The 21,172-nt window shown below is 31.3% G+C and overlaps 1 protein-coding gene across 40 annotated transcripts in view; it reads right to left on the bottom strand.

Annotated features, from left to right (window-relative positions):
* LOC124532092 (Down syndrome cell adhesion molecule-like protein Dscam2) overlaps positions 1 to 21,172 on the bottom strand; it is a 65,560-nt gene that overhangs the window by 43,610 nt on the left and 778 nt on the right. For all 40 annotated transcript variants that reach the window (XM_047106748.1, XM_047106767.1, XM_047106751.1 and 37 more), the window contains exons 2-4: positions 16,516 to 16,668; positions 2,436 to 2,620; positions 1,085 to 1,223 (exon numbers count right to left, since the gene is read on the bottom strand). In XM_047106748.1, the coding sequence (XP_046962704.1) occupies positions 1,085 to 1,223; positions 2,436 to 2,620; positions 16,516 to 16,564 (373 nt within the window). In that variant the 5' untranslated portion in view covers positions 16,565 to 16,668. The remainder of the gene's footprint in view (positions 1 to 1,084; positions 1,224 to 2,435; positions 2,621 to 16,515; positions 16,669 to 21,172) is intronic.

Below are 21,172 nucleotides of genomic sequence, written 5' to 3'. Positions count from 1 at the left end.
GCCTGATATTCATACATGTTACTAAAGGTAATGAGGGTTATATTTAGCTTAGTATTTATTCAATTCATATAATATAACTTGATGTAATAATTGAATTGATTCATATCGTGTTTCTATAATTTATTTTTAGTTTGGACAATTTGACTTTTCCTTTTTTTAATATTATGTAGGTTTAGACCCTATTACTATTTGTATTATGTTATAGTTGTGTTCAATGTGCCTGTATTTACATAGGCTCGGTCACACTTCAATCAAAATCAAAACCACAACATATTTTATTTAAGTGGGCTTTCACAAGCACCTTTGAATCGTCATTTTGGACAACTGTTATAACGTAAAGGTAATCCTTTCAGAATGTAAATTCCATCGAGAGTAACCATTTGAGAAACTTATTCAGTTTAACTTTACGAATATATACATATGATGTAGCATGCCTAAAAGTCAACAAGTATTAGCTCCACACTCTTTTATCATCATCATCAGTTGAAAATCTGACAAGTTAGTAGTAACCTATCCTGACAGTAAATGTATATTATAACATATCATCAATAATACATATTACAATAAGTATTATATGCTTTGCACGCTTTTGTATGGCAGATTGTGACACGTATCATATTAAATTTGTAACATCATGATGAAAATTAGTCCTACAGTGTCATTTGAACACAAAACACAATAATTAAATAGTCGCTCTACAACTCTACAATTTAAAGCATATCTCAAACGCTTACGTTTAAGTCACATATTTGTAAGTTTCCAAAACGAATCGATGGATAGTTAATGAAGAAAATATTTAATGAAAATTCATAAACATAAGTGTTTGCGTTAATGCTGTGATATTATTAAACTAAATATATTATGTACATAGAGCTTTATATAATATATAAAGCTCTATGTACATAACTCGAATTTTGTATTAACCGGCTCAATAGTTATCGATTTTTATATGTGAAAGGGTGTACAAAACAAGTACACTATTCCAACAATTGATAAATTAATTTTGATGGAACTTTCATTTTCCTTTTGTTATGTTCAATAATATCTTAATTAAAAATTGAATATCGATTTGATTTCAACTTACCAGCTCGCACGTTAACGTCTCTCGAGTGGATGCTTCCAACAGGGTTCGTTGCAAGACAAGCGTAAACCTGAGCGTGTACTTCCTGACGGTAATCTTCAGCTCGGAATGGGGGGAATACCAAATTTCCATTCGGGAGAACCTGCGGAAATAAAAATAACACTTAAATTGATTCATAACGGTAATTAATACGTTCCTTTTTTATAATTGTTTTCAATGAGAAATTTTGTTATGTTCGAGTTTTTACAAGATTATTCAAACGCGAAAACCCAATCCGTGAGAATATCTGAATGTATTTTCGGTATATTTTTGATACAATAATAATTATATTACATATAACAAGATACGATTTCTTATCAAATTAATTTTATGTATCATTTGAAGGGCATAAAAAACCAGTAAGAAATAACGGAAATATATAATAATGCACACATGGAAGTTGTTTCCAATGAGTTATTTATTATATTTTTTCCAGAACAGACTTGTTTGTAGGATCCTTGCGTTTTGCTTGTAGCGTTCATTTTATAAAATATCTACAATAAGTACATCGAAACAAGGTAGATAACCTTATAAGTTATACAAAACGATGAAAAAGTGACCGATCATGAATTCTCTGATTATCTTTAGACGATAATGAAGGAGTATATTGAATATAATACGTAATTTAAAATATTCTTATCTCTTAAAAAATACTAGCACTGCACAGATTGATCAGGGTGTAGAGCCAAGGCACTAATTCTCGTAACAAGTTGTCACTTTATCGCAATTGAATCGAAACGCCGTTTTCCTATTGTCCTAATACGAGTATGCAATTGCGTTGCGTATCCAGTTGCTTTGAAGTTGGATTTAAACATTATCTAGCATGTATCGTAACCGATATGTGTTAGTAGAATTACCCGGGTGCTAGTGAGCTTGCGGTCGAATGCTCGAGAGAGCGATTGTGCATTGACATAATAGTTAGGTCGCAAGAAGTTATAAATGGCTTATAAACCTGTTAATGTTTACAATATGCAGTAGGTACCTTTTTTGACCACCCAGTATTTCTTTAATCCTACTTTCTTCTATCAATACAAATCTGTCTCAGGCTATCTACCATCCAGACTAGATCGTACTTCCAATTTGTTGGCTTTTATACCAAATATCCAGCTAGTTATAGTTCGCTTAACATCTCTACATTGTGCCTCTGTCAACTATGATACTCGAAGGCTCGAGGAGCAGTCTTTCAGTTTATTTATTTTATACAATGTACGCAATGTTGCGTCCAAAAGTGTGTGGCACTTTTGCAACGTGATAAATTACTTGTGCTGATTGACTGATGAATCTCGTTCAAATTTGATTTTTTTTTTGTCTTTACCTGTCGCAGTCCAGGAACGTCACCAACAGCGGTTCCATCAGCTCGTACCCAAATGACATCGGGGGTGGGGGATCCTCGGGCGGCGCATTCCACAACGGCTCCAGTCGTATTGCTAAAGTCAACTCGGTTCGGGGGTTCCTTCATAAATATAGGGCCGATAGTCTCGTCCTCGCAATGCACTGCTCCTGCGAAATAAAAAAAACAACTAAGTTATATCGTAAAGTATTATTCTGAAAAAGGTAAAAAAGAAATTGTGTGAAGGTTAACGTTTATCACATATAGTATATACATATATATAATAATAATATATTCCCGTTTGCAATAGGAAAAAAGATAAACAACTTCGACCTCAAATTGATATGAAATTAATCAATTAAGCTAATAGTATTAATGAATTGTTTTATGAATAAATAATTCAGTTATTAATGATTAATTTTATCATTACTTAAACATATTAATATTTATAACGATATTAATATCAACTGTTATATAATTAATATTTCTATCATTTATTATATATTTAACAATTATTATATAATTAATTTATTCTTGAATACGATATAATGTATATGTGTTTGTTTCTTGTTGCATTAAATTTTGTAAATAGTCAAGAGTGTACTAGTCTAGAAATAACTGCGTTATATATTTAAAAAAAATATATCATCTTTATCTGTGTCAATCAGCGAAGCTTTAAATGATTATTATAGATGTCGAGCAATATTATGTTCTAAACAAAAAAACTGTATAGGAATTACATATTTTTTTTAATAGCAACACATGAATGACTTTGTGTAAAGCTTATTTTTCTTCCTTGTTGATTTTTTTAGGCATAGGTATTTGACATAATGTCGATCATTCACGCAATTGTAATATTTATCGTATCTTATCTCATTATTACGTACTTAAACATATCCGCACAATATTCGTATTGATGATAAGTTATTGAGATAAATATGAGAACGGAGAGAAAAAAATTTATAAATTTAGAAAAGTACTTTACATTATAAATTTAGAAAGAAACAATAAAATTTAATGAAACATTATTTAAGCATCGTCACTTTTTTAGAGATAGACTCTTTAGTTTATTTTTTGGGCCATTATCAGTCACTACTTACTCGTGTAATACTTAATAAAACATAATAGGTTGGGGAAAAAGTTTCTTCGTATTTTATATGAAAATTCAAAAAGTTTTTTTTTATAGTTTATTTACATTTGACTAAAGTATGTAGGTGCCATTTTGTTCCATAACTTTTTGCCATCTTGTTGGTAGTGACATGATCCCATTGCTGTAAAAATTTTGGGGCTTCTGATCGAAAAATTGCGACAAGTGGTTTTGGCAGTCCTCTCGTGATGTTAACCTGACACTGCCTAAGGAATTCTGCAGAGACCGAAACAGATGAACATCTGAAGGTGCAAGGTCAGGACTATACGGCGGATGCATTAATACCTCCCAGCCAAACTCTCGTAATTTTTGTTGAGTGGCTAAAGATGTGTGAGGTCTAGCGTTGTCATGGTGAAAAACCACACCCCTTCTGTTGATCAACTCTGGCCGCTTTCTCTCAATTTCTTGCTTCAATCTCATCAATTGCTCGCAATACAGTTCTGAATCGATGGTCCTGCCGGGCGGTAACAGCTCATAATGAATGATGCCCTTCCAATCTCACCATACACACAGCATTACCTTGTTGCGAGTTAATCCGGGTTTTGCCACAGTCTGTGAAGCTTGACCGGCCTTTGACCACGATCTTTTTCGCACGTTCTTGTCGTATGTGATCCACTTTTCATCACCAGTTATCAGCTTCTTCAAAAATGGTTCGGTTTCATTACGTCGTAATAAAGAATCACAAATGAGTACACGGTTCATTAGGTTTCTTTCAGTGAGTTCATGAGGCACCCATATATCGAGCTTTTTTGTGTACCCAGCTTTATTCAAATGAGTCAAAACCGTTTTGTGGTCAATTGCCAGTTCTTCAGCTACATCGTAACTACTAATATGCCGATCTTGCACCACTTTTTCAAAAATGGCATCAATTTTGTCCGTAACAGGGCGACCAGAGCGAGATGCATCTTTGATATCAAAATTTCCGGCTTGAAAACGCTTAAACCAAACTTGCGCTACTCTCACAGATACTGCATTAGGTCCATAAACATCACAAATTTTTTTCGCGGCTCGAATTGCATTTTTACCTTTTTTATAGTAAAATTTTAAAATGTATCGAATATCTTCTTTAGATTCACTCATTTTAACAACAACAAAAACAAATGAAAATCACAAAAATTAGTAATTTGAATCTGGAAGTGCCTTCTTTAAAATTAAAACTTTTTAATGATACCAAAACCAGCCAGATACAAATGGTATAGCCGAAGATATTTTATTACAAGTTCATACATACTATATGCGAAAAGACTTTTTCCCCAACCTAATATTAAGACTTAATATGTTTTATTAAGTATTACTAAACTGTTTTTACTCTTTAAGGCGGCCACAACATCCATTTAAGGTACAATATATAAATATATATTTTATTGCTAAAATATAACTTAAGATGATAATAATAGCAAATGAACAAAAATGATAGTAGCAACAGCCATTGAGATGTGATACCTTTTAACTTGTTTGTAACGATTACATATTTTTGCATTGATCTTTGCTAACATTGGCTGTTTTGATTTTAATAAGAAACAAATAATTTAATAGGCCACATGTGTTAGTCGTATGTCATGTACATATGTATATACGCCGGGGGCGTCATGCGGGTCATTCGTATAGCGTTGCGAATTGTTTATTTATATCTTTAATTCTAGATTAAACCCAAATAAAAAAATCAACTGTCAAAAATGTTTACTCGTATCGATTCAGGACTTTTTTTACATATCTCGTAAGCAACAAAGCAAAGCTAAGTACATTACGAGAACACTCCCCGCACGAGTTTTCAAGACTCGACCCAGTTTTTATGCAGCCTAGAATGACACCAAAACGACCTCGGTGTTTCGCCCTTATGTGGCAGGAATAGCTCTGGCTGGAAACTAGACTTCTAGTAGAATCAATAATATTCGAATCCAATTATATATCATCGCCTGATTTAGTCTACTTGCAAGTTCTATTGTTATTGAGATCAATATCAAAATTAAAAGTTTCTGTATCCAGAAATGCTATATAACTTAACATCATCAAGTAATGCATGATTTTACCAAAAAGTACTGTCAAATAATCAATGTCAAATGTTTCCAATAATTTTTATTTAAGTCCCGATTTTCCTTATTTGGATATTGTATTCACGAAAACGGCTTCATTCCAATATACGAAAAATCAGAAAAATATTATTATTGTGTAATACGTCAGCACAGAACACCCGTAAATATCCCTTACCTGCAAAAGCCTTCCCGAGAACAGTCGGCGTCAGGAAGACGGCCCTAAGTCGAGGGCAAGTGAGTAATTATTTATACGAAATAATAAATTTTCCGAGTACGCCGAAATGCATTAGCTCATAAAAGTATCTGAAGAACAAGATATCAATTATAATATATTTTCTTTCGTTTAAGCATTTCTTTGTGACCTAGGAGACATTTGTTGTAATTGAAATTGAGAATTAAGTAAAACCAGTTCTACAAACATCTGATTGCTTTTTTATTTAATGTCTTATTTTCATGAAAGTAAGAGTCTTTCCTTAGCAGAACTAATTACTTCCTTAAATTTTTTGGCAGATGCTGTACACAAATAAATGTTTGAAGTGTTTCTATAATTGACAATTCTGCTAGTAACGCTTATTGGTTGTAGCCACTTAAAATATTACCACTTAATACATATTTTTTTACGTCCTCTAGATTGCTTTTTAAAGTGTGTTGCTCTTCAAAGTCCTTAGTACTTTGCAAAGGACGCAACGTGCAAGCCTTTAAAAAAAGCGATTTGCTTTTTAAAGTGCTTACAATCTTGTCTGTTGATATAGGTTAATAAATTTATTTTTTATGAATGCGTTTAGTTTTCATAATGCTGTAACGTAATGTTACGTAAAAAATATGTAAATACAAATATCCAAAATACGAAGATACCTAAGTATTCAAATGCAAGGGTTAAGAAAAATATTCCAGGTACGAGATGAAAATAAACATTATACATCTTGTGTCTGTATTTCAGATCACATCTCTCTTTATGGGAAATACAATATTATAAAATTGTACAAAAACAGGCCTCTATTCTTTATGGAAATTGGAAACTTGAGATCAAGTTCGCTGTTCTTGTCGTAACATCTTATCTTAGCGATGCTTTGAACACAGGGTTGCCAGATTGGGCGATTTATCGCCATTTGGGCTACCTCGCCGACGAAACGGCGATATAAAAATATGAAAAATCGCTTGTCGTCCAAATGGGCTACATGAGATTTTATTTTGACGATTTTGGGCTACTTCGCCCAAATGGGCTACATGAGATTTTATTTTGACTATTTTACCAAATATTTTGAGTGGCAAAATTTATAACTATTGTCAAACAGATGATCAGTCGATAAGGAAGCAAGTTACGTTTGTTACGCAAAAAACAATAAAACAGAATTTAGATATTCACGATTTCACACAAAGTTTTTTGAACAATTATTATTAACAAAATAAAAAGTTCGTTCCAAATTTTAACAAAATCCGATCGAATTCACGTCGATTTTGGGCTACTCTGCATTATCGTATGAGGCAGCGATTTTGGGCTCCTCCCCACCCTGGGTTCTGGCGACTACCAAACGCAGACGTCTGGCAACCCTGTTTGAACATGGCGAAAGTGGAACTAGAAAGCGGGATATAAAATTGTTGAGCGTCAAACTATAAACTTAAAATAAAATAAAAAAATAGTCGAAACTAACTTCAAACATCGTATGCCAAAAAGTGTATAAAAAACCTAGGTATTAATTATAATAAACAAAACAGAATCAATAATAAAACACTACGATCTTTAATCATTGTTAATCATCATTTAACTGTGCTAAAAGGTATACAACGGATAATCACTAAATGTATTTATCTGATAAGGATCAGAGCACTCTGGACTAAACAGATAACCGTTTAAATGTATTTATAACTGCTAACCCACTTATAAGGTGTAATTTGTATCAGTAAGACAGATGGCGACGCACCATCCTGCGTCACGATTCGCGTCACACAGTAAGCTGATAGTACGATTACTTAGAGCTCACTGACCACTCCAACAGATTTGTCGCACTTCGGCCCTCCTGTGATACTAAGTACGGCATTAGAAATGACAAACACCATGTAAAATAGATAACAATGATTGTGGCAATACTTTTCTCAAGCACCATTCAAAAGCGGTATTTCTGATGTTAGCATAAAAACCATCGTTCAGCGCTTTATCCTTAGAGTTTCGAAAATGATAAGTCAGTGAGCAAAAAACTGCGGGCATGTATGTATGTGCGACAGATGTTAAGGCGCCCGCGCTCGTGATTGGTCAACTAGCTGACAGATGTGCATAGGAATCACGAGCGGAGGCCCGAGGCCATTACTTTGAATAAGATTAAAAGCGGAGAACTTGTTTCGTTCTGTTTTTAAACTTTTATTTTTTTATATTCGACCTATCACATTTGTTTTTTTTTTTTTTAAACAATAAACATAATGTATACTTTAGCATATAGAAGTGAAACAAGGCAAGAATATAAATTACTTTAAACAATTTACTAATCAACCAAAAATAGTTCTAACATCGAATTTATCTTAACATAAATAAATCACTAAATAATACATTTTGGAGTAAATTACTTATTCAGTTGAGCTTACAAATCCAAATTAATAAAAATTTTAACAAAAAGAAAAACCAACTTCAAACAAAACACTATTTCAAAACAAATTAACATGCACTAAAAAGTAAAAAAATAATGATTGTATTCAATTGTATTCAAAATATTTCTTAGTTTTCCTACGTAAAATGAAATGAAAATTATTACACTATTAAAAGTTGATTTACGATTACATAATTTAGTTATAATTATTGTGTTTTATTTAGAGTCGGTGTCAGCCAAGAAAACTCTACAATATATGTACCTATCTAACAAAAATAATACATGAATACTTTTTAGAAATATGTTTTTTACAAATTACCTTTTCTGCGACGCTATATTGTGTCAATCAAGGGACGAATTGCTAACTTCCTCCTTTTTGAAGTCGGTCAATAAAACACAAATAACACATATAACAAATTACAAGTCGCGCCAACCTTACAATCCGCGCCCAAAAAGAAAAATTAATGGCGGTGTAATTATGTTTCGCGCGCTTTTGTTTTTTTATTTGTTATTTTTTTTTTAATTTCTTCTAGCCAGTTGTATTGATAAAAACCAATTAAAACAAATACTTTATAAATATATTTTTACTTTCTCTTTTTGGAAAATCAATAAAATTATTAATAGAATATCAAATGTTAAACATTGATTTTCATTTTAAATGGCTAAGACTTCTGGGAGTAATGGTGTAATCGATGAATGTGATTGTGGGCGCTAACAGTCGACACCTGCTCTACCACCTGGTCACGCGGTATTTTATCATTCGTGGGAGTTTTCTGCTATATACATATAGACGTAATAAATTGTTATGAGTTAATAAAATTAGTACACTAAACATTTTGTAAAAGAAAAAAAGAATGCATATAGATGGGGTATTTACAGTTGATTGCTCCTAGCAAAAAATAACGAAATATGTTCATGCATATTTACAACATACACCTACAAACCTATTACAAAATTAAAATTCTAATATATTCATAAAATTGAAGGATATGATTGTATTTTAACTCGTTCATGTTCAATTGTCCATTTATTGAAAAAGATTATAGTAAGACTATCCTAATCTTTACTAATATTATAAATGCGAATATAACTCTGTTTGTTTCTACATGCTAAGATCGCTGAACCGATTTAAACGAAATCAGTTTGAAGATCATTTGAGTCCCGGGTTTAAAATATAGGCTTTTTTTTAACGAATCGAGATGGCCCAGTGGTTAGAACGCGTGTATCTTAACCGATGATTGCGGGTTCAAACCCAGGCAAGCACCACTGATTCATGTGCTTAATTTGTCTTTATAATTCATCTCGTGCTCAGCGGTGAAGGAAAACATCGTGAGGAAACCTGCATGTGACAAATTTCATAGAAATTCTGCTACATGTGTATTCCACCAACCCGCATGTTGTTCATATGTTCCAAAACCTTCTCCTCAAAGGGAGAGGAGGCCTTTAGCCCAGCAGTGGGAATTTACAGGCTGTTGTTGTTGTTGTTGCTGTTATTTATCCTATCGAACGTGTAGAATATTATATATGTAAATATTTGCGCAAATCAAGCCGCAAGTTCAGCTAAGAGGCTATAAAGATATGCCTCATGAAATCATGCTTAGCAGCTAGTTTTAAAATTCTTTAAGTATAAACAGACCATACTGGTTAAAAGACGAGATATCCCAGTCGAACGCGTGCATCTCAACTGAAAAATCAAACCCAGGCAGCACCACTGAATATTTATATACTCAATTTGTGTTTATAACTCATCTCGTGCTCGGCGGTGAAAGAAACCATCGAAAGGAAATCTGCATGTGTCTAATTTTCATGGAAATTCTGCCATTCTACCTGTTTAATAATAACCCGTATTGGAACAGCGTGCTGGAATGTGATCCAAACCCTCTCCTCAAAGAAGGCCTTAACCCAGCATTGGGAAATTTACAGGCTGTTGTAAGTGTTGCTGTTGTAAACAGACCAGAATAGAACAAACATTTCCAGCAATAATTAATGGTAAAATATTACTATCAACTTACGTCTTCTTTTAAGAAAGGAAAAGTTTATTTTACGTAATCTAGTCAAGTGTGCCAAATTTGGTTGAGATTTGCGACATACTCTAATATTGTGTGGGTATTGAATGAAGTGTTTATTTCAAATCAAAACAAATCAAATCTTTTTTTATTCAAATAAACTTTACAATAAAGCAAATCGTGAAAAAATTTAAACACTGGCAGTGTGCACTACTCTTTGCAACGGGACTAAAACAAACGGATAATATTAGGGGTAATTTACGATATTCGATAACAATTGAAACAGATTTAGCAATCGACTTTGCCTTTATTTATTAAAGAAAACATGTCCTATTCAAACTAAAACAAAGTTAAGTATTGCTGCTTGTCGGTCGAATAAGGGGTAGTTAGGCTTACAAGAAGCCATACCACCAAGATTAGGCACATCTCCGGTTTATATCATTTCGTCTTGAAAGATTACGATCATGAGCAAATACTGTAATTTGGGATAAGTTCGTTGACCTTTGAAAGATTTCAAAATAAGATAATATCTACGTGTTGGTGTAAACATACATTTGTTATATTTATTATAACTACACGTGTTACTGATTAAGGCAAGTTTAAAGACTAAAATCGTTTTACATCTAAAAAAATAATTAGCGTGTGCTTGGTGTTTGTAGAGCAATAGAATAAAATATTAACAAAGTATATTAATACGCATAAAAAGCAATTGCAATATAACACCCTATATTTATACACTGTATTATAATACAGTTATTTTCATACTGTTTTTATAATGATTGTTTTTAAAATAATTTAAAACTATAAATGTTACGTGTTTGAACTGTTTATTATTGTAATAATTATTCGATTGTAGGAAATTTAATAAATCGATTATTAAACGCGTTTATCGGAATCACAAAAAGCATGAGAAAATTTAGTAATATTTATTTTAAATATCGTAGTATTGTTGTAACAATTATGAAAATGCTCAGTTTTACTGGAATTCAGAGCACATTTTCTTTGAATCGATCGACAATCGAAAAAAGTCGTTCAATGTTTTGAATTCCATCGAAGACGCTAATTGGTGTTCTTGTGTCTTTCGTCGTCAATAAATAATCGATTGTTGGAGATCATGAAGTGTTAATCAAATATAATTACTAATTTGAACAGAAAGAAACGTTGTTTTAGCACCAAAAATATTTAGTACTTACTTAGCATTTATTTACATAATTTTGTAAAGAGGCTACATGTGCGTGTAAGTTTATGGCTAAATTCCAAGGAACATGGAACGTTACGGTCATTCACCTCGCCAGATTCCTAGTTCAACGGTTACCAAATTGTTATCTTTCATATTTATCTCTTCAGTTAAACATCTCGCAACATTTTTTCTTTTTAATTTTAGAGCATATTTTTATCGCAGCAATTTGAGATGCAATGAAACTTAGAAGTTTTTTTTTTTTAATATGGCTTTTTAAAACGGCCTCAAACTCTTTGTGGCCAAGAATCCTCTCGCATGACCTAATGCGGTGAATTTGGCTACGTATAATACTTATACGACCTTACTTTTAAACATCTTATACAAGGTGAATAAATAAACACTTATTTATCTCTTTCTGTCATCATTGATTTGAGATTCGAAAGAAAAATATTACACATTATTGAATTACCACCCCTAAATAAGATTTGGTTACCTAAATATATCCAAAAATGAATGCTTATTTTTGAACGTATTTTGTGCGTTCGGTTCACATATTCACGGTTATATAGGAGTCAGCTTAGGTTCTATAGGAGTGATAGTAAGTTTGGTAGGTAGCGTAAATATCAGAATTGCCTGTAATTTTTGAACTTATATGAAAAAAAAATTGAACACGTGTAAAGTTCGTTTTACTTTAATTTAAAGTTAAAGTCTTATACGCCATTTTGATTTTGATAACAAGAACTATACGGAAACAAATTTACATATGTAAACAGATTGATATCACTCTTGAAGCGATGAATACGGAATACCATATTGTAATCTTTTATATCGTTTATTCAAAACCTTTTAACATATATTCTTAATAAATCTAATCATAAGGAAGAAATCAATAAATTACACTATTAGGATGGTTAACGCCATGTTTACGAGGTCGCAGACAAACGTATACGATTTTGGGTTATATTTATAATGCATCTGATTTTATCAAAGGATATACTATTATGGTATATTAGTGAACAACTAAACAAAAAAAAAGAGTCATAACGACACTGTCAATATTTTAAAGTTCTTACATAAAATATATGAATGATTCAAATAATATTTGTGAATACTGGTTTAGTGATAACATATTATAACTAAGTATAATGTTTTGAGTCCCCTACCTCGATCAATCGAAGATCAGTAACCTTGGCAAATAAATGATCTTTTCACACAAACACATGACATAGTCAAATTCAAAATAAATCTTACGCAATGTTAAGCTTTTGTGTCCAATATTTTAAGTGTATTATTTTATAAAAACTGAATTTACTACTACTCTACATTTCCTTTTTACTCCCCGTTAAGATCTCAGAAGTGTAAATAATTTTTATTGAAGCTATTTTAACCATATTTAAATAAATATTTTAATAGTTATGTCTTTATTTTATTAGGACTTAAAAGTGCAACTATACTTTAGTACCAAGAGATGAAATATTTTATGGACAACATACAGGCTCGTGTATAGAGCTTCTCTCGTATATAGAGCTTAGTTATCAAATATTATTCAAACAATATTTTATTCCTCTAAATTCTGATGTATAACGTATATTTAGTAGTTTTTGATTGAAAGTAACAAACATCAATTCATATAAACTTTCGCCCTTGTAATATTATTAAGGATATATTGTAGACATAACTTTCAAATAAATTATAAGATTTTAAATTAACATGGTCATTTTTATTATTACAGTTATCAATTACGGGATATTTACCACGTTTTTACATCTACCCACAAGCTTTAGTCTCGTGAACAAGACATTCGTAGATAATGTCGAAATATTGAGTTCCACCGAATAAAAATAAAAAACATCATTAATATCCCATAATTAATAACTGTAATAATTTAAAGTAAATTATCTTCTAACACCACTAATTGCCATACAATGTACATATATGTAGATATCTCTATGATTGTATTGAAATATAAAAAACTTAGCATAATTTTTTAACGCTAAGTAATATTAAAAAGATCGCGATCGCATATGTCTATTTCTTAGGGATAACCCAGAATATAAAAAATAACCTTTACTTGTTACGAAAAATAATGGTTTATTTAGGAAGCGATTTTAAGAAATACACCATTAATCCTTATCTAATCAATATGGCCATGAACTGACTGAAATAGCTGTGAATGTTCTGTAGTATGTTTATTATTAACATTGCACCCATGCGAAGGCGGGGCAGGCCTCTTGTATACATATTTTTATACGACAAATCAAAATGAAATTTAAGTACCAATTTTGGAGTGTTATTTAAGTACCTTTAGTTAAACGGATTTGATGTTTCATTCGATGACGATTCAAAAGTGCTTATAAAAGCCTACTTGAATAAAGTTTATTTTGATTTTGATTTTTTTTTTATTCATATGACTTGATATCAATATTAATGATACCAATGTATAACTAATAAATGTGCCGGTAAACAAAATCGTGTATCTATTCATTGTATGGACGTAGTAATCCAATACATTGTGGTGAGCATTCGGTGACATTATGGCCTCCGTTGTCAGTTTCGTTTGAACACATATACCGATTGAAACCGGGTGGGTCTCAATTATTTAATGACTGTATTTTTATTTACCAACACGCCATTGTGTTTGAAACTGTTACTTAATCTAAATTTGGCGGTTTCGTCAGTTTTATAAATTACATTTAAGGATGAGCAATTCAATATTAACGTGCGAATGTGCGAATTAATAACAACGGACAGACACAATAGGATATCATCGCCGGTTGCGGCATTCTATTCGATTATTGAAAGGCCAATGTTCCGGTATATTTACGTTAAGATACACTCGTGAACCTGACGGCCTCGGCCACGCTTTCATGTCGGATATATTTTTATAAAAAATATTTACAATATGGACTATTCACGTTACATATTATTATAAGACGCGATCACAGCTCTACGAACTACTAAATTTAAATAACCAAGAAACCTTAAAAAGATTTTATTGAGTTAATCAGTGTTAATGTAAAATACCAGTATATTATCTATCTTTATATTATTCGCATGGGTAAATTGTTATATTTTTACAAATGAGTATACTACGAGTAAGTTAATATAATCCTAAATTAATAGCCAACTATTTATTCGTTGTGTCAGTATATCAAACAACACTTCGAGTATGTTTTTTCATGCTTTTATATCTCGAAGTGTTTTTAAAAGTACCTACTTATTCCAGTTAAAGGAGGACGGGCAAATGGGCAACCTAATGGTAACTGGTCTCTCCGCCTATAGAATACATTGGCGCTGTAAGAAATATTAATATTATTTAAGCCCATATTACTCAATAGATGGTAACAATTATATATAATGAAGCCTCATTAGTCTTTTACCAATTGACGATATTAGTGTGTAGAGCTGTATCAGATTAACACACGACGTTGTATAAAACATTGTACATTTATCAATTTATCATTGAATTTTGATTAAATAAATTTGTTCGATCGTTTAAATAAAAAAAATGTAGGATATGAAAAAAATATAGGAAAAATATATAATATACAAATATTCTCGTTCCATATTGTTTATTATTTTTGTTTTAACGATCGATCGAAATCGATGTTTTTTATAACAGCCAGACACATATAGAGCTTGGTCGTATTTTTATCGCAAGGAGATAATAAAAAATGATATTAAGATACTGAGTGCAGGTGAGATATAAAATAAAACTTTATTTCAACACTCAACTGCCCTGGCCTGGACTCATTTAAATTAATTTCAATAGTTATGGCCTAAGAATAATGTATGAATATTTAACAGATGAAATCAGTTTATTTAAAGTGAGCACTCTCACTTAGTTTCACGATTTACTTCTTAATTCGTTCTGAATGTCGACTTAACATCGACTTAACGCATAGCTAGCTAGATATTTAGATATTTTACTTGAAAACGTCAGCAAGTATTATACAAAATAATAAACTGTGTATAAAAAATAGTGTATTTTAGGGATTTCGATGAACTAGATGAGAGGTCAATTGTATTATTCAATCTTCTTTTTCTCTTTTACACTTTGAATGGTAGTAATTTAATACAACCAGCAAGTAACAATACTAAGTTTTGTTTGGTGGTAGAGGATATAGTGGTACGTTATTGGGCATATTTTTGCAACAGCGGGAAATACGTATTCACTTTTATGTATTCTAACTATTTTTAATTTGTATTCGCTTTTATTGTTACACAATAATGTTTCGCGCGTTATAACTGTCTTTTGTTTCATAAATAAACAAGAATAGCATTACAATGGCTGCTTGAAATTGATGAAATTGTAAATCACAAAAACCAAGTTATTCCAGGTGAAATAGAAAGTCGATGAGACAGCATCTCAGCGTCATGTGTCTCACGGGTTTCGCTGTATTGATCGAGGGAATTTGCTGGCTACAACATCATTCCTGGGAGCCGAAAACTCTTGTAACGTACGAGATTAAAATTATGTACGATTTTATTTATTTGCTTACTTTTTAGAATGAATGCAAAGAATGCATGATTATCATTTTACTACTAAGGAATACATACTTAGTTTTTAACATGATTATAGGAGTAAGTTTATAAAAAACACAATTAATATGACAAATCAAATATTAGGTTTTCTTTTAAATTCTATCTTTTTAACTTTAATTTTGTATGACAATGATAAAATACTAATAACTTTTATTAAAATTTACATAGATATATATGTATGTAGTTTAAGATTAAAAATAAAATACAATATTTCGTATCGATATGTTTATTTGAAAATGCAGTTACGGAACGAAATGCTAGCTTTTGCACCGTGAAGGGTGGTTGCGAGTATCTCACATTTTTACTCGTTACTTGTCTACTATCGGATACGGTATAGAGGTATTAAATACGAGCTTTAATTTTGGGTTCTAATCTGTGAGCAATGTACGGCATTTTATAAAATTTAAATTTCTACGAAAAGAAATAATTTCTACTGCTGTTATAATTGCGAAAGTGTTTATATTTCTCACATAGAAATGTGACAATGCTCACACGATGCTTTACATAGAAATAGTTTATGAGTTTACTTTTAAGAAGAAATCGTTAAAAACTTTATTTAAAAAAATTTCGCTTACCTATAGCGAGCAGCGCGACGAGGACCGTAAATCCGGTGATTATCGCCATGGTAAACAGTCACTTAACACTTCACTGATTAGAGATCACTTCTCACTCAAAACAAAACAAATGCGAAATGCACTAGCCGCGACGCGGCCGGGCTTTGCCCGAATCTGAAACAGAAAAAAAAGTTGTTAATTACACAGGCACGCACTTATAAATTGATATGAAGTTGACACGTGAATTATAATATATTAAACCTTTTCAATTGATATTCTTATTTTAAATAAAAGCTTTTACAATGTTGTTATTATAACGCGTAACATACGATCACTTCGGATAATTTTAAGCATATTTCATTGCAAAAGTGGTGGTGGTCACAGGCCCCTCTAATCCCCAATACTATTTATTAATTTAGGGTGCACAACCCTCAAATTAATATTTGTATCCCTTTTTTAGAATATTCTACATAACAAGCTGGCATTAATTTATCTATACAAAATTTTTTTACATTTCTAAAATGAAAGTGAGATATAAAATTGAAATTAAATTACGTATTAAAAAAAAGTTAGATCTAGCTAAAAAAAATGAACCAAAAAATATATTTAATTTCCATTTTTGGCAGTTTTGATATATCGAAAGATAGACACATAAATAAAGATAATCATCCGGAAAAGATATATTTATTATTTTCGAGCACTCGGTTTGGGCTATATATCAATCCACGTCACCATGTCATTAACGGTAGCTAATGGAAAGGTATCAGAAGATCAGGTATTTATTATGACTAGAGTTATTTCATGTCGAATAAAAAAAAACTACGAAAAAACCTTGTGCAAAGCTTCGCACACAATCGCAATGTTTTTGTTTGCAATTATATCGCAAAATATAATTTTGGATACTTAATCTTACACGTGTATTAATTATTCGATAGAGCACGACGAGCTCGTGACTTTGACTCCATAACCAGCTCGTTACTTACAAAGGATTCCGGAAGTTCCATACAATCGACCCTCCGCTCTATCCACGCAATGACATAATCGCTTGAATATATAAACAGCAGTTATGTTTAATATACTGACTCAGTACTTCAAATTTTTATATCATTTCCTCTAGACAATTGGTGATACGAACATTTCACGCTCTTTTATTAAATAAATCCAAAAAATAAATAAAAATGAAATTTAAATTAATTACTTCGTATAAATATGAAAAATGTATGTTAGTTGTTAAACCGACTCATAATATATATATATATATATATATTCATTTATTTTTCATTTCATTGTTTCTCTACACAATGTTTGTAGCGTGAGTTTATAAAATTAACACCGTTATGAGTAACTAACTATTATGACATCATCATATAATTCGATTGCATGCCTTTTTAAATATTCGATCCGTTCGGGTTTGTGTTTATGCTTTAAATTAAACAAATTGACATGGATACACAAATACAGTAATGAATATACTTACCAGGTCGTATAAATGAGTTAAATCAAAACAGTTAAAACCTTTTTATTCTTTGTTTGCGAATTATTGTTTGGTGGCAATTGATGTTACAAAAACAACAACAATTATTGATGTTACTAATTTCAAAGTAAGAAAGTATGTTCGATGTTAATTTACGTATTCCAAAATGATTATCGTCGTTTTCTAATTATGTGCAAATATATATTTTGAACACACCACAATAATAAATATATCTTAACAAACTGAAAATTAAGGGTCTTATATTTTAAATGTAAGAGTTTATTAATATATGATATTAATATTTATCAGCTTGTTTGCTATACATTTATATGTGTTTAGTTTGTGGTTCCCCAGCCCCAGTTTCTATAGTAAGGAACATGAAAGCTGCGCGTGAGTGACGGTAGAGTTATTTTCGGTTTCCATTATCCAGAAATGGCTACACAAAGTTTATGTTTGGATTTCACGAGAGCGAACGTTTTTATTGACCAAAATCATTTACATTAAAAACAAGAATCTTAAAATATTTTTTATTATTAATATTTCTTCGCCACCCCGATCTTTTATACTTGATTGAAAACCCTGAATACATTCTATAATAATTTAGTCATTCGGATCTCTAGTCATATTCGTATAATTTAATGAATTATTAATAAACTTTAATTTATATTTATAAATATTCAATATTAGGAATTTTATATTTGTGTATCGTATGCGATTCAAATGTCAATGACTACTGCAATGAATATTTTGTAACGTGATAATATGATAATGTAATAGTTATAATTACTACGGCAGCTGTTGGTAGTGGTAGATAAACGTTAACTATAATTATGACGACTAAGGTCATCAGGCGTAGAGATTGCATGACTACCTTGCTTGGTACTCCACCATTTATGCGATAATGATTTATGATACGACGTAATGGGTGCCTTGTCTCGTAGACTGACATCTAGTCTCCAACTCTTGTCACTGTAGGTAAAAAATTGCTAAACTGGTGGTCTTATTGCGTGACTTTCGTATTATAATAAGTCTAACTATCTCGGCTTCATGTGAATATTATAAGGGCCTATATACAAATATTACATTAAAGAACATACATTCTTGGATTTTGTCTACTATTATATTTATATGCTCTATAAATAAACCTTCCTCTTGAAAAGCTTTTATTGATGGAAACCGCATCAAAACCCGTTGCGTAATTTAAAAGATCTAAGCGTACCAACAGCGGAAAACGACTTTGTTCTATACTATGTAGAGTAGAGATAGTTAGTATTAGGAATTCAAGAAAATAATGTATTGAAAATAATTGAATTTTATATATTTTTCATGTTTATGTGTAGGAAACACATTTTCATAGTATATTAAAAATGTATCATGGAAATACATTTTATGATTTACTTCTGAAAAATATTTCTCTTTATTTTACAAAGCCGTCCCATTATTATCTATTTATAAGACATATTTTTTAATTAGAGAAACGTAAAATAAAGAGATAGTTAAATAAAAAAATATTGAGTTAGTGCTCATTAAAATATCAACGGTTGCAGAGAGGGCGTGTAAGAGACGTGAGAAGGAATTTGTCAATTGCAGTACTGTGTGGGGGTGAACTCTACGAGATAGACAAAATCCAACCTCGAAATTTGAACCTTGTTTCAACTGCATAAGGTGCAGTAGCGTTAAAATAATATTGAATCTGAATGAACGGTCTTCCAGACGGAACGACAAACTCGATACTCTTATGTACTATTATATATAATGCTCTTTAGACATATCGATCTCTGCTGAACACCAGACTGAAGAAAGATATAAGTCGCACGTTTTATTACAGACCTAAAATAAGATTTAATGTAATGTTAAGTTTAAACTTCTCGTCCCACGTGCAACCTAACTTTTACGAAGCAAAAAAGGTTTTCTTTTTTTATTTCTGTCGTCTGACATAAAATGATTAAATATTAAAGCACCATGAAGTTCATCTAAGCACGGGCATTTCTTCGAAGTAAAACATATATCGCGTTACATCCGGATAATGTGTGTCTTGTTACAAACACGTAGGTAGGAAATAGGTAGTTGGTAACTTAGAATGAAATATTTTCACTATTCTAGGATAACCTTAAACCACAAATTTTAACATTCATTTTATTAAAAGTACATTGTCTGCAAAAGTATAAGACTAATCTGTAGGGATTTAAAAAATGTAAGACACCATACTGCGAAAAAATTAAACGGATGAAAGGTTTTCTACCTGACATCTTTTAGAACAAAACCATCTTGCTCCAACCGCTTTTCGGATTGCACCTGCCCTTGAACGAAAACAGGCTCATTGAATGGAGCCTGCCATATGCTCAACTAATAACATCTATTGAAAAAACCCAGCCTCCAATTTCTTGTCAAATAATAATTATATTTAACAGAATTGTTTTAAGAAAAAAATACATTGCAATGTAAGATAGAGCATGTCACTTAAATATGATCGATAATAATTTGCAGGTCCTTAACAGTAATTCTTAATACGAAAACACGTGCTCGGAATATTTTAATCGAAATAGAAAACTTTTTTGCTCACAATTCTATACGAGATATTATAAAATTAAACTGAACATTAATGTATAGTTGAATGAGTGTGGCTATGCCGTGTTATTGATTTTGGCAATTTTTCCAGGACATTGACAAATGGTTTTTTGATGAGGGTTTCATACCTTCGGCTGTACATAGCTACATACGAAGATGTCTATGAGTGAACGTCTCGCATCTAGATCCGAGAACTACGACCATGTGACTATTTTTAGAAAAGAGAGTTACATATTTTTAAATAAAATATAATTATAATAGTGCAATTTAATATTGTAAATTGATAACTCATTTTCATCTCATTATAAGGGTTTACGGGCGTTTTAAATTTAAGATGATATGGTTCCAGTTTCATTTGCAAATAATCAAGAAAACGTTTCGTTTAACATAACAGTATTTACGGAATTGGGTCTATTGCGACTATTTATAGAACGTCTACTAACGGTCTATCAAAAACACGAGTATAACATAGTCCTTAGGCGTGGTCAATTAATTATCCTACGACCTAAACAATATAAAAATATCACCGTAAATGCAAGTACCTACTTCAATTTATTTTAGTTCGACTTTTAACATTTACTATGAATCACTATTAGTCACCTTATACTTATGAACACTTATATTTTATTTAAGCTT

Source organism: Vanessa cardui, chromosome 8 (genome assembly GCF_905220365.1).
Source record: "Vanessa cardui chromosome 8, ilVanCard2.1, whole genome shotgun sequence".
Lineage (NCBI taxonomy): Eukaryota > Metazoa > Arthropoda > Insecta > Lepidoptera > Nymphalidae > Vanessa > Vanessa cardui.
The sequence above is the reverse complement of the archived record's forward strand: the minus strand, read 5'-3'. Positions and strand labels throughout refer to the sequence as shown.